This window comes from Centruroides sculpturatus, unplaced genomic scaffold (genome assembly GCF_000671375.1).
Source record: "Centruroides sculpturatus isolate CEXI.00-Female unplaced genomic scaffold, Cexi_2.0 scaffold639, whole genome shotgun sequence".
Taxonomy (NCBI): Eukaryota; Metazoa; Arthropoda; class Arachnida; order Scorpiones; family Buthidae; genus Centruroides; species Centruroides sculpturatus.
The window spans coordinates 336,471-361,882 of NW_019384778.1; the positions used below are offsets into that span (position 1 = coordinate 336,471).

Genomic DNA, 25,412 nt, shown 5'->3' on the forward strand with positions numbered 1-25,412 from the left:
AAAAAAAGTTTGCAAAATATACTGATGATATAAATTTAATATATTAATGATTAATCTTAAAAAATAAATTTATTTTTAAATAAGTTAAGATATTATTTTATAATATTGAATATTATTATATTAAAATTATGTATTTATTATAAAGTATTAATAATTAAATTGATTGTATTATTAAATGTTTGTTATAATTGTTGGCAGATGGCGCTTTTTGCTTATTAATGCTTTTATAAGGTAAACGTTTTAATGGAAATTTCCTTAATTCAATTTATTTTCTTACACAATTACACTTGTGTCATTTATTGCACGATTATTTTTCGAAATCAAAAGATAATAATTTATAAAAATATTTGAATAATGTAGGCCATAGAAAAATTTAAATGTAAATTTTAAATTTCATCCTTTATTTAATATAGAACATTATAAAACGTTTTAAAACATTTTTAAACGTCAGAAGAATACGAAAACATTATTTTAAAACTAAATTTAGATAAATTAGATGGATATTCTATAGTTTCGATCACCACTGACGTAACCAAGAGAGGCCCATAGCTACTCGTGGCTACGTTATTAGCCTCTCTTGAGGCTATAATAATATGAAGAGGCTAATAACATTGAGGGTTGCAGCTTCGAGAGAGGTTTTAATATCTCAAAAAAGAATAGTTATAATAAAAATAATAATAATTGAATTTTAATTTTAATATACTACTAACACAGATTTTTTTTTTATATTAAGAAAATATAAAAGCTTATTTGACTACTAAATTTAAATTTATTTGTTAGCCCCCATCTATACTTAATAATTTGCTTCACTATTGGCAGTAGCCGTTATTATATTATAAATTTATAAAATTACTTTATTATATTATGAATTTACATCATTCCTTTACTGTAAACTATCCAGAATTTCTCGATTTTACTCTTGAACACTGTAAAATGAGCCAATGAACACACACTCACGTAAACCCATTTCAGATTGCTTTTACTTTCAACATAAAAATATGGCCATAGTCTTTAAAATCTATTTTCAGTAGAACGTATGCTAGTGATCATAATTAATGAATGAATTTATAAGTTTTATTTATTTAAATATAATTATGAAATTGGTTAAGTTATTCCTTTCGATGGAAGAACTTTATGTAAGAATGAACTCGAATTTCATACTCGAGATTAAAATAAAAACTCTCTTTCTTCCCTATGTAATGCTATCAAGTAAGAAGTTTCTAATGAGAAGAACAATTCATTCAATTTAAATTATTTTAATAGCCTAAAGAAAGAAGATACTCTTTAAAATAATTTTAAATGATTAAATCTTCCTTATATAATATCACATTTAATGATAAAAATAAATGAAATTTTAAGAATGTGAGTTTTATCGATATTCGATACTTATTTTGTATTATTATCAATGAAATTGCTCCGAAACTTATATTAACTATAATTATATATAAAATTAAAATATTTAAAAATGAGAATATTTTAATACGAATATTTAAAATTATAACGCGAGTTAGATATTACAAAATGCTTATCATATATGAATACACCGGTAAAAATATTCTGAATATTTTCTTGAATAACATCAGAAATTAATTTAATTGTCAAGCAGAATTAGAATAGATAGCATTATAATTGAATTCTTCTGTAATGAGCTGTAAGAATGGTGATTTTAAATAGACTAATTTAATTAATCCGAACTGATTCGAACAGTTTGGATCTCTTTATCTGAGACTAGTATTAGCATACTAATCGATAAGCATCGTTAGTACCCTGTTTAATTTTTAATAATTAAAAGAATTTTATATTTATTTAACATTTTTCTTCCAATGTTTATGTATATTTTAAAGATATAATCGGTTAAAATTTCTGAAACCTCTTCATTCAACAGAATCAGTGATGGAAAATTAACTGATAACACGAGATTTATACACATTAAAACTGATATATTTTATTTTAATATTTAGATTTATAGCAAATGCAGCAAAGAGCGGCTTTGTATATTTGACAGAGGCATGCTAACAGGCATGCTTGCCGTAGCATAATGGAAAGAATTTTTGTCACATAAGTAGATAGATCGAATAAGAAAGAAGCGTTACGTAGTTTAATAATTCACTTACGTGTTATAATTTCTCTCTTCTCTCAACTAAAATGTCGCAGTTAATATATGAACCGGCAGAAAAAGAAAAGACGGTTGACGCTAGGAAGTGGATGCCTCTCTGTTTCCAGACGGGCACGATGACGCATGCGCATTGGAGCCCATTTGGAGATCATGCAGAAACAAATACGAACTTCGGTTGCTTGGATCACGTTATTTACCCAGANCTATTATCGTGATTATTCACAACAGAATAGAGAATTGGAATTTCGATCTGGCCTTTGTAATCATAATAAAATAAAATATTATACGATATTCGGCTTAATAATTATGGTTTTAATAAAAGAATTAACAGTAATTTATCTCTTTATTTATGAATTGAATAATAGCATTTCATATCATACTTCATACTTTGTTCTCTTTGTGTTGAATTTATTCATGTAATTTATTCTAATAGGTATAATAACATATTTCATTGTAATGCAGTTAAAGAATATTATGAATTATTAATCTAGATAAATAATAAACAAAATTTAAATATAATTCGAGGATGTTATTCAAATACACGAATTGAAATTGGCCTGTATTTTAAAGATTTACTAGCGAAAGATGCTTATTTTTTTCTAACTTTAATTGCAGTCTGTGTAGAAAACTTTGTGTTCGCTAGCTTTTTTTACTTAAAGGAAGTATTATTTGCTTAGTTATTACAGGATTATATACAGGTTTTAAGGAAGAGAGGCTCTCTGATACTAGTCCACAAACAAGTGGCCATTTTTAAACTTTGCTGAATTTCATTAATCACATTTATAGCAAAGTTATAGGTAATATGAGCAGATAAACATCGTTTCATTCAACGATAACTACCTGTCTCCTACATCGCTAACAAGCATTTCTTACTGAATGGCCAGTTCAGTAATTTCTTTATAAAGGTCAGACGTCTGCTGCTTATCTTTCAGACAGCCAGCTTACTGTCAACCTTTAAACATATCAGTTAGCTGCGTCATACTAATTTTAATTCTTTGATCATGATTTTTATGAAACATGCAACTAATTTAAGAATAGAAAAAGAAAAAAGTAAATTATATCTTTTCATTCCATTTAATTACACTCCGGCCTTTATCCTACTATTGACCTAAATTTATTTTATAGATCTTATTTCACTCTCGATATTTTCAATTTTTTTAAAGTGATAAATATTTAAATAATTCGGAAATTTAATGCAAAAGAATTTTTTGTTTTACAGTAATTAAGTAAACCGATAAAATGTATATTCGAGTCTTTCACGATTATAGGAAATGTGCAAAGGTGCGAATTTTTAATTTAAATTAAAATAAATTATATTTTAATATTAAAATCTATAAATATTACTAGGAAGTAACGAGTTACGCAGGAATATTAAATCGTTTCAAACGTCATCAATCACTAAATAGGTCATTAGTCGAAATTAATAGTATTAAATGCATATGAATGGAAGTTGGAATTAACAATGTTTCAAATTTTTTTTAAGGTATAACGGTAATATCTACTGATATTCATCGATATTAACAGGAAGTGGAAAGAATTATAAACAATTTGTTTAAAGGCAAAGCCAGATACAGCGTAGGTATGTACGAAGGACTCGTGAGTGGGTCAGGGTAGGCTTAAGGCAGAGTTGGAAGCACGACCTTCAGTGCAAAGAACTGGTGGTATGAAAACTGCAAACAGATGGTCAAACGTCTGGCTCTTCATTATTCGACCAGGTAAGGTTACAATATTGTGTACATTTAAGCGGTAAATGTGTAGTTTAACGATAGAAAATTGCTATTTTTTGCGCCGTATTTACGTTCAAAAGTTAATAAATGTAATAACATATAACAATTACGAATTTTCATATTTCACTGAACAGAAATTAGTAATGCTTGGCTGAGCATTGATGCGATTCCGGGTTTTGCTCGAACGTTAAAAAATATAAATCATAATTAATGAANTGTAGTTTAACGATAGAAAATTGCTATTTTTTGCGCCGTATTTACGTTCAAAAGTTAATAAATGTAATAACATATAACAATTACGAATTTTCATATTTCACTGAACAGAAATTAGTAATGCTTGGCTGAGCATTGATGCGATTCCGGGTTTTGCTCGAACGTTAAAAAATATAATACTCTAAATTGTTCACTCTTACACTACATAATTACACAAAGAATTTTTTAAAAAATTTTAAATGCTTTTAAAATATTTTAAAAACAAGATGCTTAATTATATTTAAAAATTCTTTAGTGAAAAACAAATTAAGAATATGGTTTTAAATTTTAATATTTTGAGTAAAATATTTTTTAAAATTATTTCTTAAACATGAAAAAAACCCGAACAAAAATAATTACAAACTGTTTTTAATACGAATAAATTAATTAATAAGATTTATAAGTAATTTTACAGCTAGAAATTAATGTATTGGCTAATATTTTTTAAAATATCTATTATATATAATTCGAAAGTGAGATTGAAAGAGATTGAGATTTGTAGAGAAATTAATGAGGTCTTATAAAATGGAACAAGTTATTGTTAAAAACAAAACTGGTTTTATGTAAGTAATGGTCCACATATATCAGCGCTCGCAATAACAAGTCCATATCCTGGTCCATATCTATTCGTCATATTTGATAGACATTTTATACAAATAAAATTCAACAACAAGAAATAATAAAATTAGAAATAAATTATTTTCCATGTTATATAAAATTAAGCTTTGCAAGGAAGTGTGTTCAGTATATTTACTTTGTAAATGTTTGATATAGATTTAGTGTTGGTTGTATTATGAAGAACATGTTATTTGCAAAGGAAATGTTTATTCTTTACAGAATGATTTTAATGTTGTTTATCTTCTCTCTTTTATTTTTTTCAATTTGTTTTTTATTTTATTCAAGAAACCTTGGCGTCGTTCTTGTACGTCCTTGAATGAATGTCTCGTCCATCAGAAAACAAATTGCATCTATTGAATTCCTTTACAATCTTAAGATGAGAGGAAAATATTTTTGGAATCTTAAATATCATATTTGCAGCTTTTTCTTTAGTATTTTTTGTCTCTTTGTTGATAAGAAATTATCACATTTCTGTCTTATTTTATTAACGAAATTTATACCAGAAAAATAAATATCAAGAAGTATTTTAAATAAGGTTTTTACTTTTAACTACTGATGTTTTTATATTTATATAACAAGAAATTATAGAAATAATGACTGTTTTAACATTATCTTTACTAATTTCTGCTAGCTTTCAAAGAAATTTTTTACAGTATACTTCAATGAATATATTAAAACCCATGACAGTATTACATTGTTGTTGTTATATCATACAATTTTAATATATCTGTTTATCTTTCAGTAGTAGGTTTGTGTTTTAAATCTCTTGAACTAAATTAGCTCTGTAGAATTTCTTAGAAATCACTCCAATAGAAATTCTTTAACAGTATTAAATTGATGCTTTCATCTAATGTTTGCCACTCCAAAAACTCTTTATTGTATTTTCGATAAGATAATGTGTAATTGGCAATCCAAGTACTGTATTTAGAATATAAATGCTCTTAAGAGAGATGTAGTAGTTTCTTAGATACTTAATTATATATCTATTTTTATTACTTACGAGAAAAATAATATAAATTCATCATTCATTTTCTGATTTTACTCAAAATATAACTTACAAATTTTATATTTTGATAAGAAATTATCTGTTTATCTCTTGTTTTCTAGTTAAAGTCATTTTTTAATTTCAATAAAATATAATGATATAAATTCGTTCTTCTCCTAATTTTCTTTAAGGAATGATGAAGATATATTAAGGACATAGATAAAATGATAACATTTAAGTTATCCTTGAAATTTATCAAGGTTGATGGAAGTAACGTTGAAGGAACAATGTGAAGAATGCTGCTGAGATTTCTTCAAATTTCTTTTAACTTCATGATCTTATCGTCCTTGCCTATATTTATTGTGGCAAGGTTAATAGAAACTAACAAAATTTGAAGGATCTACATATTTTTTTCTTGTAATATTGTAATTTTATTGGCAATTTGAACGGACTCTTTTAATTATGAAAGTATAATATAATTTAATATTAATGGCTTGACATAAGATAACGTCTTACATAAATTTACTTGATTTATATACGGTACGCTTAAACAATTGTTTTGATAATAAACAAGTTTAAAAATATAGCCTATATTATCTTTTAAATAAACTATTTATGAATTTTTTATTAATAAAATTTAATGGTTTATTTTCTATAAAAAGCGATTTAATCTATAAAATAAAACTTTTATATTCTCAAAATTTGATTGATGAAGAAAATATTTAAAAAGTTAATTCCCCCCACACACAAACATGACTTGTAAATACAGAGTGGTTCAAAATTCAGTTAACCGTTTTAAAATAAATATTTTATTCAAGTTTCTATTAACAAACTTAAAAGATCTGTTCCAAATGAGATTTTTCATATTTGATTAAGTATTTCCAGTACATTTGATAGTCTTGATTTGGTGTAACAGTTTTGGTTAACTAAGTTATGGACCACCCTGTTCTTTAAAATGCAAATTTTCCAAACACATTCAAATCAGCTAATTTTAAGTAATTTATAACTTCACATTATTCGGTTTTATGTCCAATATTAAATTGCAGTGTTTATAATTTATACAGAATTTAAGATAATTTGTTTTAACAGTACAAACTATCCTATCTACGCGAAGTCTTTAATTAATGTATATCAATTGCATGTTAAATTTTTAAACAATTGTTAAATAAGTGGGCAAGTTTATTAAAGAATAAAAAAATCAAAATGTGCATTATTATATTAGATACATTATTAGTATATATGTAAATTAATACAGAAAATTGCCCAAAAATCAGGTAACCGTGTGTTTTGCAAGCAATTCAGAAATTCCTGCAAGAAAATCAGCAATTTTTGAAATTATGTTAAAGCGCTGTAATCCCTATACTGAACAAACATCTTATTTTAAATAACTTTTGTAAATTTTACCATTTATAAAGTATTTGCATACGAATCAAAATTTTTCGTTACAATGATTAATCGACTTTTGGGCCACCCTGTAAATCACAATTAAAAGTATTGCATTAATTTAACATGTATAAGGCCCGTTTCAGACGAGCGGAATTTCTACAGAACGGCTGCTCGGTGCGTTGCTTTTTTCTGTGGACACTCTACGGATGTCCGAATGGCCGAGCAGTTAAGGTCTGCCGCTTTGGGGACCCGGGTCAAAAAATTCCAAAAATTCGGAGTGGTCCATCCGGATATGTCGGGTTCTATACCTTACTACCCGGTTCCCTCATTTTGGGCCTTTCGAACCGTAATGAGCTTACTAAAAAAGCCTTCTTAGTGCCCACAGGGCGGAAAGAGTTAAGTTTTGCGCTGCGCCTATGCGCCACACCGACAATCTAGAGTCTCCAGATATGACGCCAAATTTAAATTTCGGTGTTCTTATTGCAGTAATGAGTTTATAAAAGATTGATTTAGGGTTTTCTGTTGGTGGGGATCAGGCAATTGCACTTTTTTCCCTTAGTACTACAGGCAACGTGCCATTACCTGTAGTAAGATAACACGAGACTTGCTAGGCGGACTATATAACGACTACGCACTTTCCGCACAACTGCCACATCCGCTCGTGTGAATTATTCGATACGATGCAATAGCCCATAGCAAGTTTCGCTATCGGCAATGAGGTTGGCAAGTGGCGACGTTCCGTCGTGTGTGAATTTAGCCTAAGTCGCTGTCGTGCAGAAATTCCGCATGTCTGATCCCGGCCTCAAATCTTATTCTAAAAGTTAAACGCATACGGAAGTTCCCTGAATTAGTTTCATTTAAGAATTAATGATTGAAATCGTACATTTAAATGCAAAAAATTATTGAATAATAGTTTGTACAATAGTGTTGGAGTTGAAATCCAATAAGACTACAGGTCTGTTCGATTGGCTAGGATAGTACAATTTTTACGTAAATTTGACGTCATTCTTCAGATATTTTCATTGTAAAACTGAATTAAAGTAAAATTGACGTACACGTAAAAGTGTACCGTATCCCAACCAATCGAACAGACTCTAATTTATTTTCAAAAGTGTACTTTGAAAAGAATAGGTCTATACTGTAAATATTAAATTTAAAAACATCGACACATTCTGTCAGTTGTCACATTTCATCTAAGCAACTTCTAAGCTACACGTACTTACGTAGATTGACAGAATGATGTCAGAGAAGTCTCGAAGTTTGTCAAACTCTTGTTAAATTTAAATTACTTAATGCTCAATTAATTGGTCTAAATCGTAAGGTTAAATAAAATCGGTTTTAATCAATAATCAATACAAAGAAAATTTCATGAGTTTTTCTACTTAAAGCTAACATTAATCAATATTTTCTTATATTTTTCTTACTTTATTTAAAAATAGAAATATGTCATTCTTTCTGATTTACAATAAATATTATTTAAAAACACTGATAAAAAATACCTTATTTATGTACTTTTTAATTTAATATCAATTGAACTTTAATGAGACATTCTCTATTATTTTATACTATTATACAGTACTATAACATTTCGCAGTATATCTGTATAACACATTAATGTATTTAGTGCTTTAATGATATCATTTTTATACTTTAAATGCTTACAGGGGTTATAAAAGTAGGTATACAGTTGTAAATCTGAGAAATATAATGTTTGTGGTTCATTGTTATTTTTATCTTTTATTTCGTATTATTTGTAATTGAATTTAAGCACAAAATAAATGTTTTTCCCTGCATTTTTTCCATAATAACAACTGTATATTTACTTTTGTACCTCCTTGTATATTAAAATCAATAGGTTCTGTTCAACAATAGAAAATGATTTCAGTATTGTATCCCTTCATAGAAGAAAAAACATAATTTTGAAGGAAATTAGATTTATTAAAAAAAGGATTAATGTGCCTATTTAATATCAAATTTGCATCATAGTTGAATTTTAATTATAAATCATTTTAATGATTAATGTTCAGCAAAAACATTTTCATTTATTTAAATCATAAGGTCAAATAAAATATGTTTAAGTGACTTAATATTTTATTTTATATATTTGAATTATTTTATGTGAAGATAACAGAATAAATAAGCATCTATATATAGGTTTGAGTATAGAAATATATGAACTGTGTATTATATCTTTAGAATGTATCTGAATAACTGTTTCATAAACTATTTGCTTTTCAGATCAGTTGAAAGCTACTTTGAAATTGAAAATCGTGACCTATTTTACTGGTTATATTTTGAAAAATTAAAAAAATATTATTTTTCAAAATATCTTTTTTCTCCAATGTCATGTTAAAATTTTTACAGGTTATTGTTATTATTTACTGTACTTATCACAGATGAACTCATACAAATTATTATTTGATGCCGGTATTTATTTATCTACTAAATATTTTGAATCTTTCTGATAATCTATTTTTCAAGAATTTTTATCACGACCTCTGAAATAAATCAAATTCCAATAAAATATTTTTTACACATAAGAAAATATGAGTTGCGATGGCTATATTGGAGGATGTATGTTAGTATATACAGTAAGTAATATGTTTTAACAGCAGAAATATCGTATACCTTCATCCGAGTTTACGATTCAGTGCTTTACAGATGCTGAATTTGTAAGGCGCTGAAATCGTAAATACAGATCTTGTTTTGGGTAAATGGATATTCTAACTGCATTTAAAGTAGACGTGAGCACCTATATCAACAAATTACGATGCTTTTAAAAGTTATTTTGCATTCAATCATAATTATTGAATTGTGAATTAGGATTTAAAAAACTACTTTTTAAAATCCATTGTTCATTTTACATTTGTGAAAAATTTATTGTAATTAAATAGACTATTCATTAAGGTGATAATATTTTTAAAATATTTCTTTACAGACTATCACTGTTGTGTTATATTTTATTATTTTACGTACATTATTAAGTAATGTTTAAATAAAAATCATAATATTAGATTATAATCTATCTAGTATTGACAATTCAACTATTAATAGTAAGCAAAACAAATGCCTTTCATTACAACTCTATTACACTATCTTTCTATAAGACTTTCAGCTGAACGAAGCGGTAAAAGCATCAATGTACTATGCGGGATTGGGTTTGAGTTCTTAGCGGATCCTACGAAAATTCCTTGGTTTGTTTGACCCGGATGTCATGCACCGTACCTCTTCACTCGACTGCCCCTATTTTGGGTTTAGACGAGCCCAAGATAGGAATATAAATGGCATTTTTAATGCCCGTAAAGTGAAAAGATTTAAAAGTAAATATGTAACATTATATACATATTACCATTTGTTTATTTTTTAACTATACAGGACTTTCCAATGATGCTATTATTGTGTGGAAGCGCAAACAAACACATACATTTTCGCGCAAAATATTAGTGTCGCGTGGTCGAAATGCCTTATATAATAAACAACTTTCATGAGAAATACCGTAAACAGATGTTAGGAAAGCAGTTTTACCGTAAACAATGGCCTTGGATAAGCAATGCAGGCTCTAAGCCTAATTACAAAGTGAAGTTTTAAATCAATCTGAAATGTAATTTACTGGATAAATCGATAAATTTATGCTTAGCGATTCCAAACTCGAATCCTTAGAAAATAATACATTTTATATTATTTACAGTTTCATCACGAATTAAAAAGAAAAAGGAAAAATTAACTATAACACCAGAAGATTGATGCTGATTGCATTACATTGCTTATTGTCTTATTATAATAAATTTCTCGTAGAGGCTGATTCTTAACAGTACAGAAATACATATTGATTTATAAATATAAATTGTATAACAGAACCAAATTTCAATTTAACCTTTGCAAAATTTTAAGATGGGGGATCAAGGTGTAGCCTATTTTAATCCCGTATCTTTTTTTTTTGTAATATTAAATAAATACAAATATTATAACCTATTTTTATTGTATAATTTTATAATTAGATTAAAAAATAAATAAATTATCGATGTTAATATATAGAAAAATCTCACGCTATTTGATTAAAGCATTTAATAAATGAATACAAAATATATTTGCAAATTAACTCGATGAAGAAGAGAGAAATTTAAATGTAAGCTAAACAGCTTAGGGCCTCTATCATCTTTAATGAAGGTGCTAGAGGTACGTTTACAGGAGAGAAGAAAAAGCTTCGGGCCTCAAGCTACGAGACAATTTAGGGCCCCATATTTTAAATTTATTATTTGTTGGAAAGTAAAGAAGGGTGCTATAGCTTAGGACCACGCGTGTAAATCCGTTATAAAGAATTGAAATATTAAAAATATGATATATTTTTTAAAAATGTTATATGAAGTATGTATCGAGTAAACGCTTTTGAAAACGATTCCCATTCAGTTGCACCTCGACCGGTTCTCCAATAAAGGTGCCTGAAGCCAAAAAAAGAAAAGGGGGGAACATTGGCTGTACTAGACAACTAGTTAAAGAATATCAAAACTGGTTGATGTAGTTCTTTCGATTGAGACCGAAAATTAAACTCGTATAAATTATCTACAAGATCTCGACTTTATTAATCTACTTGTTTCATTTTAATGAAACAAGTATCTTTCATTATAGTTATTATATAATTACATTTTAAATTTCTCACTTAAAACTTAAGAATTTATTCATTTTAGAAGTTTTAATAATTGGATTTCGTCCTATTTTTCTTTTTCTATCTGTTATTTCTTTTATTAACCGCTTCAAAATACTAAAATAAAGATGTTAAGTATCAAATTTTATAATTTAAAAAAGATTATAGTAGTAATTAGTGTTTATTTTCTAATTTATTATCGAAAATAATAGGTTTTAAGTGAAACCTTTGAGAATAATACTTTTATCTTTATAAAGTTTAACCTCATTCAATTATAAATGAACCTCAGAGTGGTGTACGAAGATAAATTTTTAAAAATCGTTCTTACAGTTCTTACCTATCTTTGATGTTTCGGGTATTTTTGTCACGTATAGACGAGATATCGTAGTGTTATTTTTGTAATGGTCTTCGGAAAAATCGTATATTTTATCAGGTTTTTTAATGGAAAAATATTAAATAAAAACAACTGAATATTCTTACCATACATATGAATTTAAATCGAACGAATTAGCTAAATTCAATAAATTCTCGTGAACCTTTATTTTTATTTTGCAGGAAATAGTGATAGAAAATTTATTTTAAATTAACAGATAAATAAATATACAAACACAATGCTTTACAACATGAAATAAAAAATAAATTCTACAGAACAACCGACTCAAATTACTAGTCCAGNTATTTTAATAAGTCAAAAGTATTGAACATCTTTAAAATGAAATATCGTATAAACTAGAGATAAATAAGATTATATTAAATTTTATTTATCGCTTCTTTTAAATAATTTACTTTTCTGAATATTTAGAAACGTCTAATTGTGCTTAATTTTTCAAATTGTTAACCTATAGCTTTCCACTGTCTCTCGTCCGGCCGTTTGTCTGTCCGTTCTTCCTTAATTTCGAAAACGGAGTTAGATGAAATTCGAGACCAGATATGGAAAACTTAGAAGCCGGAAGTCCCAATTAATTATACGCATTTCCGGTCTTATCTGATATTTTAAATTAAAATATGATTAAAAATTGCAGCTCTGCATTATGAGCATATTTCTTCTATTTTAAAAAACCAAGTTGATTATATTAGAGTATGAAGAATACTTCTTTATTATAAAAATAAGCAAATTTTATTTATTATATCAATTTATTTTATTAAAAATAAAGTATTTGTAATAAAATAAGAATGAACTTTGTTATATTTATTCATAAAATTAAAACATATAGATACTATCTGGTAAGTAAGGATAATATTAATAACAGTGAAATTTTTATGGATAAAGTTTGATTAAAAATATTTTTCTCTTTATATCCAGTTATATTGTTATTGAATACTATTGCTTTTCAATACAGATCAAGAAAAACCGTTAAGCTATAAAAATCTTCTAACCGTTTATCGAAGAGTTCACGTGTTTGTTCCGACTTCATTGATCTTCTCATCTTTTATCTTGTTCTTTCATGTCTCTTAGCTAAAGGATTATAACATAAAACTGCTTTTGATCATCTGTACTCATGTTTTTTTCGTTTTTAATTCTTTTTTATCTGTGGACACTAAGAGGGACTTTTTGCCATACTCGTCGTGGATTCGGCCAGGCCCACAATGGGGAAACCGAGTGGTGAGGGACGGGTCCGATATATCCGGGATGGATCACTTATAAAATTCGAAACTACAATGGCGCAAAGTTGGATCCGAACTTTATACAGCAAAAACCTACGATTCATCAAAACAACCGTTTTGATTACGGTCGGGTGATTCATCTCCTCAGGCTTTTTTTTTTTTTTTGTAGGATTCAAGCTTCATTCTCTGCGATTGGGTGCGGTTGAGAGGGGGGACTTTCGAACCAGGACCCAAAACAAAGCTGTTTTCCTCTGCCACGAAATATTCCTGAGATTGCTCGCCCGGATTGGATCCCGGCTCCCTCAAAACGGTGCCTTTAACCATCTCGGCCATCCTACCATCGATCATCTATGTACTGTACTTCAAACATTCTCATTCGGAATCCTTAAATCTGTACATCATGTCACCATTCTTAAAAATTTGGAATTATTTTATAATTTTATGGAATATAAATATAATTAACAAATTATTTATTTTATAACATAATTATTTTAAATTATAATTAACAAATTATTAACAAAATAAATATATTATTTTAAAAATATAAAATTTTATTGAAGTACAGTAAATTCAATTTAAAATATGAGTGGCGCCATCTAGAAACCACATAAATAAGCAATATTTTATGATATAAATTTAAAAAATTAATTTTCTGTCTTAAATTGTTACATTTCCAGCTTTAAAAATTAAATTAAATATTTTTTATTTATATTAATATAACAATTTTTTTTTTTTTTTTTTGCTTTTATAGGGCCGGAAGTTTATCTGCAAATAAGATGAGAAAAAAGACATGACTGGTCAGAGACAATATTGTCTTCAATTACTTCGTATATTAAGAATATTTTTAAAATATTAAGAATATTAAAGTGATATATAATAGTTTATTATTGGAAGAAAACTTTGCACGCACGTAAATTTAAAATTTATACATAAGAATGTAAATTACATTACATATTACAGGCAAAAAATTATTTAAAATATGTTTGGAAAGTAATTTTTAAGAAGTATGAAAACTGATATTTTAAAAAAATAATATTATTTTTCACCAACTGTAATGGAAGATATAAAAACAGAAACTTGTCCATGCGAGAAATGTGAAGATTCTCAGCAATCCGTTACAGATTCTCCAGACATTTCATTAAAAGATTACGAAGAAAAAATCTTAAAAGAGTTAGAATACGAAAGAAGACGAATCATACAAAATCAAGTAGTAAGAAGGAAAAAAAATTTTCGTTGGCCTTTCCATTTTAATCAGAATCAAAAAGAATCTTCATCGTCCATTTCGCTGGTTGGGGTCTTCAAGAATCTAAGACATAAACAGAAAAAACAATCCTCGTCAGAAGTTAAACAGAAAAAGTTAAATTTTATCGACTCTAAGGAAGAAAATGCAGAAATTATATCCAATGGTAGGAATTTTTCAATCCATAATATTTTAATTAATCCATACTTTATAATTTTAAAAGAAAATATTAACTGATATGTTCTTGTACAGTTCAAAACATGTCCTAAATGTATTTAAAAACAATTTTAAATCTAAAAAAGTTTGATATAATTGAGACAGACTTTCTCAAATAGAAGTTGAAGCCAAGAATTCTTTTTATAAGATCTGAATTAAATTTTTGACGCTTTCTGCGAATGACAGGATAATTACGCTTACTTTACATTGTTATCTTTTTGATGTTAGTTTTGATATTTTGATTGCTCGTATTAAATATTTTTAGTTTTAAAAATCTAAAAATGTTTTAATATGATTAAAGTTAAAATGAAATATTCTTTGTATTCCTTTTTTTATTTTTATTATAAATAATTTCTGTAATAATGTCGTTCTTACATAATCATATACAAGAATACTCCATTACAAATCGCAAAATCTATAATTTACAAATAAACTATAATAATTTAGTTATTATTTTAGCACTGTTTAAGCACTGTCTCGAGGAACGGCCGGATGATCGAGACGATTAAGGCGTCAGCCTAACGCTCTGGGGATCCGAGAGAGTAACCTTAGAAATTTTTCGATAGGTCTGTCCTGGATATGTCGGGCTTTTTCCTCAGCCGCTCCCATCAGGCTAGCCAAACCCACGATAAGCATGATTAAACCGGCCCTCATAGTGCCTACAGATTGCCCATTAGTCTAGCCAAACCTGCGATAAGCATGATTAAACAGGCCCTCATAGTGCCTATAGATTGGAGAGAGTGAAAAAACTTTCAAGAAGAACACCTATATTTTGTTTTCTATTTATGTCGATTGCTTGCTCTCTTTGAAACCGGGGAGGTTAAAAAATAAATTTTTCCAGTGTTTTAGAATTCTGTCATTTTATATTTTTGATAATAGGTATTTCAACTTTTTATATTGACACAAATCCTGAAAATTGTAATGAATTTAAATTACTTTTGATTTTATAATCTGATACAGCCATATGCAGTATGAAATGTTCTGCTTTATTACAATTGAAGACAGTTATGAAAGACTTTCGTGATGACACCACTGAAACGTTTTGAATAATTTTAATTTCGCTCATCTTATCAAGCTATATCTTCTTTATCTCTGAATCTAGAAATAAACTAAGTAATTCTATTAGATAAATTGACACCAGTGTAAATTTCTTGCCATCTTCAATTGAATTTAGAGGCAAAGAATAGACAAAATAAGTAGGAAGAAAGATACTTCTATAACATTGCTGCGATAAACGTTTTTAAAACTCGTTCGTAACAGCAAATTTAAAGAAATAGAACTTTCGTAGGAGGCGAACATTATTGATAAACATTCAATGCAGGCAGAATGACCTAATCTAGGTGCTATTACCTCTTTCTGTCCTAATAAAGCTAACTGGAAATACAATTAATTTGTCTGGAAGCGTAATGTAATTGGCAACGCACATGCACGGTAAGCAGGAGCTGGGGTTCGAGTTCCGCATCGATCTTTTCTTCCATAATATTCTAAATTAATTAACTTATTTCTAAATGGGTAAATTCTATAAAATATGGGAGTTGTTTAGTACAGTTATGCTACTTATTTTCCTTAAATATGCACCAAATTGAAAAAATATATACAAAAATGTGCTCGTGCTCTTAAAAAAAGACAAGAAAAAAGAAAAAAAAATTAAGAATTGTTTGTTGTAAATTAAAAAATATTATTTACAAACAATTCATTAAACTACAAAATCATACTTGAAAATGTTTAAACATTCTACAAATAAAGGAAAACACTCAGAATTAAATATCTTTAGTTGGCAAAGTTCAGCACATTTTTCTCTCTTAGATTACTTAAAATATTCCTAACAAATGAGGAAATGTGTTTTCAGATATAATAACTTTTATCAAATTTTAAAAGTATAATGCAGAAGTATATAATTACTACATATATTTGTGATATTAGCAAGCATGATAGCACTCAAATTATATGGACATTTATTTTATGAATAGCAGAAAACTTGCAACATCTTGATAACACAAACAAAATTTCATCAACATTTTTCTATGACTAATAATTCTTGAAATTAAGTCATCTCCATAGGGATGCATGCGACAATGTATTGTTAAATTAAGAGATTTAATGGAGAGAAATCAACAGATTGTTTTCTCAGTTTTTTAATGAACACTTTTTCAAGAACAGATACATATTGGAATTTTATATATTATTTTAATAAAATTTATTGCCAACTTATAATTCCTTTNTTCATATTTAAGTAAAGGAAACTTTAATTTTATACTTTAAAATGAGTGCTCGTTAGAGATTTAAAACGATATTTAACGAAATAGGCCTATAATTTATTTGGATTAAATAGAAAATAGTGTAAAATAGTAATTATTTTACTAAAATCGACAGAAATTAATCAAGCAGTTAAGTGTTAACTTAACTGCTTGTCAAGGCAATAAGTGTTAGTCTATTCCTGTGTGGGATCAGAAACCGAACTCTCTTTGTATTCCCATAGTTTATCATGGGCAGTGCCCACGTAACCCCATGTTAACCCCATTGAGGGCTAGTAATGAGCCTAACTGTAGTCTACGACACAGCCTACTCGCGTTATCCCATTGAATTCATCAATAAAAATTATGCTAATTTAAATGTTATTAAAATATTTTTAATAGTTTCTTTATGGGATATTTAATTTCATAAATTATATCTTAATTTCTAGTTTTTTAGATTATTATAAAAAATAAAAAATAAAATTATTACAACGAAACTTTTGAGAATTTCATACAGAAATTTCTATATACAGTGGTACTTCAGGTTACGAACGCCCCAGCATACGAAATTTTTAAGATACGACATGAAATTCGAACATATTTTTGCTCCACGATACGAACAAAAACTCACCATACGACGTTACATTAGTTCGCATTTTTCATTTGTTTTTCTTACTACAGTTATTTTTTTTTAATGTATTACTTGGCTTTAATTTGAGTATGTTTTTCGCGTTGGAACGAATTATTTGGTTTTACATGTAATCGTATGGGAAAAGATATCCACCTTACGACATTTTCATGATACGATCTCAGTTTCGGAACGGATTAATTTCGTATCCTGAGGTACCACTGTATTAATAAATTAGTTTATACCAAAATATCTTATTTTTAATTTATTCAAATAATTATATTAATTAATTATTAAAGAGAAATTTCTCAAAGTAATGTGAATAAATTTATTGAATAATATTATTAATTAAATGTTTTTTCTTGTATTTTAATTTTTTTAAACCCATTTACAATGATTGATTTTTAAAAAATTTGACGAAGTATTATAGTACAATGTGATCGTTTATAAAAACAAATATGCCATTTATACTAAAAAATCGATTAGAAATAATCTAATAATTTAAATTCGAAAATTCTCTGAAGTGTATTTTTTCTCTCTATTATCATATTCTGAAATAATTTGTACAATTGAATAAAATAAAAGAAAGATAACAATGAGGTTATTTTTATGTTGTTTTTTTAAAGAATTTCTCATTTGTTTTATCGTCATTAAACAAAACAGAACTATTATTATTTTTTTGTTATTACTATTACATTAACATATACTTAAACTAGGTCTATTATATTTTTTATTAAATTTTCTGTTTTCTAAATCAGTTGATATTTAACTATTTATAAAATTAATTTTAAACTTTAATTTATATTTTATTTTATTTAAAACTATATGAATTTATATAGGCCTATACTGTATACACTCAGAAACACATACAAACAATCGTATATAATTGTGTTTATATATGTATTTACGTATATAAATTGTATTTTCTTGTCAATTATTTGGTAATTGATACAAATCTATAAATATGTTTTCTCTTATCTTTCAATAAATCTAACAATTATTGTATAGTTGTATCGATTATTATAAATCTACGAGATAGATGTTATCTTTTATTTTCCAAATCATACATTGAATGTTAAATTAATTTATATTCACGGATCGTTTCACATAAAATTATTCTTTCGTTCTTCGAATGAATAAGAACTAAAATTAAGAGCTCTTCATTTGATTTCTTTTTAGTTTGCATTCCAAAATTAGCATATTATAAGTATAGGCTGAATATATTTCATACTCCGTTAATTTATAATGTTTAACATAGCCGAAAGCTAAATTAATGGTGGAAATAATGTAGGAAATTTTCATTAACTATCACGACATTCTGATTTAGTCATTAATTTTTTTTTCTTTTTTTCTGTTTTTGAGGAAACAGGAAGTTCTCGTCGGCGATCGAATGTATTTCGCAACGGCATCGAAAAATTTAGTGAAATATAACCTATAAAATTGTACAGACCTGTCTTGTAGAACTATTCGTGTGACTGTTTCTGTTCTGTCTTTGACAAAGACATTCCTTTGCCAATTGAGCGTGTGTGTTATCTGTGAAATCAAGCATTGCCCAAACTTGTGTGTTGAAGTCGAATCAAATCCTTTTCTATCAAATATATTTCATCTAATGATATATAAGTTATATGAAAGATATTGCCTATTTGTTTTGTCATATCTTGATGTCTTATTAAATATATTCTCCGTATCGAATGAATTGTTAATCTATAGCTTGTTCCTAATAGCTTATATTTTATTAGACAGAAACAATACGGAAATTTTGTGTAATAAATCTTAATAGTAATAAAACGTTACTAAATAGAGTACGGTAGAATTTTTTTTTTTTTAAATTCGGTACTTTGATTTCTTTTTTTTACACTCTGTAATTACATTATCCTTTAGATTTTGACTTGGGGGGAATATTTTTGAAACATTTTCTCAAAATAAACCAAAAACCTTAGTTTTAAGTTGTGTTCGTTGATGCATGGAAGATCTCTTCCAACTACTGTCATAAATTTTTCGCAAATAACCCATATTTTTTGATACGACCTCGAAACCAATGGCAGATAGAAAAATATACAGCGCTACTATGTTAATTTTCTCTCGTTTTTTTAAAAATATTCACTCAATTTTCTAGATATTCTAGTGCTAGCCAAACACATTAGCATTTCACTTCATCAGTTTAATATAAATCCATATTAAAACGTATATTATTATTATTATTATTTATTCTTAGAAAAAAATATATGAATGATTTAATAATAAAGTGACTAATAGAAGTACTTTTTTTTACAGAATTTATATATCTATTTCTTCACTCCTTAGTGTTTTTTTAATGTCATAATACATGAAGTATGTTGAAAACATGTATAAAAAATAAAATAAAATAAAAAATTCATCCATCAAACAATATTTTAAAGTCTAATTCGGTAAAATTTAGCTAAAAGATTTAAGAAATTGTAGAAAGTCATTCGAGAATCATTAATCAAAATGTCGCAGTCGAGAAATATGTCTTTCCTCCATTCTTCAGAGAGACGTGTTTTCGTTGTGACAAATTAAATTTTTATTCAACAACCGCTGTTCCTAGAGAATTAAATTGGCTAAAAGTTCATTATTCAATTAGTATAAAAACTATTCTAATCATTACAAGAGCTAAATTTATGTCTTTTGATAGTTACTGGAACAGATTGATAAATTAAATGTTATTGTATCGTGTGTTACATATTGATAAATCCTACCTACCAATAGCGGGTCATTGTACTATCTCATAAAGATAATAATTAATTCTTTACGAAGTTTTAAATAAAGTTATGGTAACAGTAATGCGAATTCTTAATTAATGCACTGTTAACGAACAGCTTATTGTTTCTAGTGAATGAATAACTGACCTGGATGTTTTCTCTATAGTTCATTTGGCAGGAAAAAAATTTTATTATGATAGCATAAGTTCGGTTACGCTGTTTGAAAGAATATTTTTTGAGGAAATTAATACGAGGAAATCTTAGAAAATTCTGGTTCCGTTCCGTGTTCGGAATTCCAGATAAATTTATTCATTATTTTTGTATTTTTCTTCCATTTCTGGCTTATTAATTAAAGATTTCTAGGTAATATCTCTTCCTATAGTGTAAAAGTTATAACGTTATTCTAACCTGCATTAATTTTTTAAATTCTTATAGTGTTTTTTTATTATTTATTATTACTATAAAACTTGTCTGACTACTGCTTAATCTATTATCGGTTCTCACAATAAATTTTCTAAGGCCTTCCTGTCATCTTATCATTTAATTACGAATCCATCCTGTAGCTTGTCACTTTATGGTTAAAAAGAATTTAAATTTCTGACAGGTAATAATTACTAATTGATATACTTGACGTATAATCATGAAATTAAAGTCTTTTCAATAGATCTATTTGTGAATTTTTTATAAATAAAAATATTTAATTCGTTACAAAATGATTTTAATTACCTACGTTTATTTTTATTTTAAGCAAATGTGGAAGTTTAACGTGGTTTAAAAAGGTTATTTTTTTTATTATTTTTATTTTTTAATTGTCATCTGGTATGCCCGCACATCAATTAATTGCTGAATTGGCAAAAAGAAATGGGAAAATGCTTAATTAAAATATTAAAAAATAAAGGTTAAATTCTTAAAAATTTGAATTAAAAAATATAAGCGTACAATTCTCTTCCTTCCATTTTGTAATTTTCAAATTTCTTAGAAGTACAGGTTAAAATTGAATAATATAAATCAAATTACCAATTTGTAGTTAGCGAACTCCAGGGAATTCTCCAGAAATTCAACATTTGTTTCTATGAGGGTTTATGTTTTAACTAATTTAATTGCTATCGAAATAAAATAAAATTTATTAAAATATACACGTAAAGCAGCTACAGATTTATTAGTGAAGCTATAATACAAGTAAAATATTTTAAAAATATGTTTGAAATTTGATCCCTCTTGAGAAAATAATCCTTTGATCTTATGGTATCCTCCATTATCTTTTGCTTGTGTTTGTTTCAAAAGAGGTCCAACAAATTAAGAAAGTTGAAAATTGCTGATATAAATAACGTTCGAACGCTTGCTCATCTATCCTTATTAAAAAAAATAATTGTAATTACTTTAATGTAGGCCTATTTATCAAAAATCCCTATTCCAAGCGCATAAATTCTCTTTCTTTTTCTTAACTTAAGATATGTGATAAAATATAGTACATTCAATGCTCCATCGCTTGAATAAATTAACGATAAAAGCCTTATCACTATATATTTGCAATACGTACAGTACATTAAAGCATTACAATATAAAAAATAAATAGGACTGATGACTTAAAATCGAATTTATGAGAAATTTTAAGTTTATAATTTTAACATTAAAAAAAAAAAAGTATAAATTTACTTTTAAATAAACTTTTCCTCAATTTATTTATTTCGTGTTTAGTTTCAGCCGTTTCCTTTAAACAGAACATTTTCTATAGTAAATTTATATAGAGTACACTTTAACCGGAGAAAATAATTTATTTTTAATTAAGAATATTTATAAAAACATTTTTAACTTAGAATACGAATTAATTTTTTAATTCTTTCTATAGAGGAAGTTATTCACCTGTAAATAATTTTTACAAGTTTAATTTTCTGTCTAATTATTATGCACGGTGGAAAATCTTATCGAAGGGAGGAGGAAAGAAAATCGAATAAATCGTTAATATTCTTCTAGTATTACGTAAATTACAAAAGAAAAACATTAATTAACTCAGTAGAGAATTAGTATTTGCAACCAGATGGTGCAGTTGAGGCAAAATAGGGCAGTCTAGTCCAACCAATCTTGTAACAAAGCAACACGACACGTTCATATTTACACCTGGCTGACCGGTTGACAGGTAGATCTCAAAAGTAGTCCCGCAGACAACGAGACGGAGCTCTGTTGTAGGAACCATTCTTCCAGACCGACATCGTCACGATAGTGGGGTAAGTCTTTCTTCTTAATTATAAATACCACTAGGAGATGCTACACTCTATATGAGTTTCGTTTATTGCTCGAAATAAAGAATTAAAATCGTTTTACGTACGGTTATAACAGTTTTTTACGCATCGATGATTACTGTTAGATACATCCGAATGAAATTAATTTATATACAGTATAACAGTCGCTTTAAAATAAATTTAAAATTAAACACGCTTTAAATTCTACGATTATTTAGTATAATGTTTTAAGGCTTACGTGTAGGAACGTACCGTACTTGTAATTAATTATAACTTAATTAAAGTTAGGTAGACAAGTCAATTATTAGACTGGGGAGTGTGGGAATTATGTGTATATTTTTTAATTTAGTATATTGTTAAGGAAAAGATAAGTTAGTTGGATGTACTGTACTTTATTCCTGTCTTGTTTCTATCCAGAACTGGTTGGTGTACTTGTCTCTGTTGTAGGTTGGTGTAGAGGTCCTGCCAGGTGGGAGAAGAGAATATGCTACATAAGACATTGTTCTTTATATTATATAAACGTATATTTCCATATGTGAATTTTATAATAAAATATTCGTTAATTAAGGACTAGATAATTCTGAGAAGTGGCAGACGGTTTCTTCAGGGTTATTAAAAAAATGAAATCAAATTGAGCGTGGAAATGAGTTGTCCGCTAGAATATAAAGGAATTTTTTTTTTTTATAATTATGAATTCAATGGAGATAAATGAATATTTTATCTCCATTCGTACTCCATTATTTAATTTTTTCGATTATTCTGTTTTAATATATATATATAAAGAGAATTTTAACATATAAATTTATTTTTTATTATTGTAATAATCACTGTTTATATATTTTAATATCGACGAAGATCTTTTTAAGGTAAATTTATTTTTTTTATCATTAACGAGAGACAAAGTCCAGGCAGTGATAACTGTATTTTAATTTCTTACCTAATATTATATTCATTCTAGTTTTAAATGAAAGCAAGAATTTACAAAATTTTGAACTTGATCATATTATAAATTGGGTCAGAAGTTATAAACAACCCACCCAAAAAACAAGTTTCTAAAATATGATGTAATATGCTTTAAATTTTACTATTCATGTTGACAATGTAGAAATTGTATAATCATTTTTTTTTAAATCACAAATACCAGAAATTTCAGTAAAATCGTGATTAAAAATTACATTTTAAGTTTAATTATTTAATTTCTTGGAATTTTCTCAAATACTTCAACTGGAATTTTAACCTGAACTGATTTAAAATTGATCTACTTGTGTACAGTGCCTCATGAATATTAAAGTGCTCTTAGAATATATTGTGTTAAAGGGGGTATTTATCAATGACAATGAGTTAGAAGAACGATATTATTAAATTATATTGTATTCCCATTTCTAAAATAGACTTGCAATGACTAAGTCAGACTGAAACTATTTGTTTTGCTGACACATCCTGAATGCAATCTGAATGAATTTCATTAAGGATATGACAGATTTAATTAAAAAAATTTATTAAGGATGTTATAAAATTATGATTCAAAAAATATAAACATACTCTTTAAAGTATTATAATATTTATTAGATTATAATAATATAGCAGAATAGCTTTTAAGGATAGGGCCTTACATATAATCTAAACAAACTACAAGTTTAGGGCCTCACACTATGGGATACAGTTTAAGGCTTCCGCTTTAGTGTTAAGGCCTGACATTCACAGCTTAGAGCCTTTTAAATTTATTATTTTATTATTTGATGGAAGGGAAAAAGCTTCTTATATGTTATAGCTTAGGGCCACAACAAATAGAAATTTTATCCTGTTTAAAGATATCGTCAGTTAGAACTGTTGGCATTTATCAATAATAAGATTATAAAAAGCAAAAAATGCAGTTTTTTAAACTTTTTTCCATAAGTATAGCCTAACAATGTGCAACTTTAAAAACTAGTATATAAGAAATATTCTGTTAATGCAATGTAATATTCTTTATCTCAGATTTAAAGATTCCTATTTAAAAACTCGAAATAATATAAAATTGCATATAAAGTTTCAAGTACATCAGTACTGTGTTACATCTCTGGAGACAGTTACTATCAAGTAGGTATCTAATCTTGGTTATGCTATCTTTTATATTTTAGCAGAGAATTATTTATAGCTGTATACAAAATTGGAAATTTTTATCATTCACAGTTTTTTTATAAGAGAATATTTCCTATAAAACTCTTAAATTATACTCAACAAACCAAGCATAAAATATTTAATGTGACAATTTCCCGAGATTCGGAAATACAGATAATGTCAAAATGGTGTAATCTCTCGTGGCACAGCTTCATCCATAAAGTATCAAATGGAATTTTTTTTTTTTTTTATAGCAAATTTAGTGCGAAAAGTTACGACTTATATCCTAGATACTACAATAGAAATAAATTAAAAGTGTTAGAAAAAAAAAATAGAATTAAATATTTTCGTCTTCAAGTGCCCATGTTTTTCATGTATGACGGGAATTAAATTTTATATTCTTATTTATATTTTTGTAGGTGCAGTAGCCCGCTCCATTTTTATGTCTTATAGTACGGTAGTTTCATTTATTACGGTATTTGTTAAGTATTTAAAAAAATATTTTAAGTAGCTAATTCATTCACATCCGGTGTCCAACGAAGATTTTTATTATTTCATTCATTAGTGCGGTTTAATCATGCATTACCATAATTAAGGCTTCACTAAAAGATTTTCCTAATAAAAACAATAATACAGTAATTAAGTAACAGCTTCCTGAATTGATACGTCTCGATCCTTATAAAAATATACAAGATTTATGTAT

General features: G+C 27.0%; 2 protein-coding genes and 1 long non-coding RNA gene across 4 annotated transcripts in view; 2 read left to right on the forward strand and 1 right to left on the reverse strand.

Annotated features, from left to right (window-relative positions):
• Positions 1-2,201, reverse strand: part of LOC111629118 (phospholipid phosphatase-related protein type 5-like) — a 29,004-nt gene extending 26,803 nt beyond the window's left edge. Inside the window, exon 1 of the mRNA XM_023372990.1 lies at positions 2,115-2,201. The gene's annotated coding sequence lies outside the window, so the exon portion shown is untranslated. The remainder of the gene's footprint in view (positions 1-2,114) is intronic.
• Positions 190-14,285, forward strand: LOC111629120. Its single transcript, XR_002757280.1, has 3 exons — positions 190-231; positions 3,600-3,831; positions 14,083-14,285. It is a non-coding gene; the product is annotated as an uncharacterized LOC111629120 (long non-coding RNA).
• A 43-nt stretch (positions 14,286-14,328) lies between these two features.
• LOC111629116 (protein mel-28-like) overlaps positions 14,329-25,412 on the forward strand; it is a 43,783-nt gene continuing 32,699 nt past the window's right edge. The window contains exon 1 of one of the 2 annotated variants that reach the window (XM_023372981.1): positions 14,329-14,737. In XM_023372981.1, coding sequence (XP_023228749.1) covers positions 14,386-14,737 — 352 coding nt within the window. In that variant the 5' untranslated portion in view covers positions 14,329-14,385. Of the gene's footprint in view, positions 14,738-22,398; positions 22,595-25,412 lie in introns of those variants that run through there. The other variant, XM_023372985.1, reaches the window with a different exon arrangement.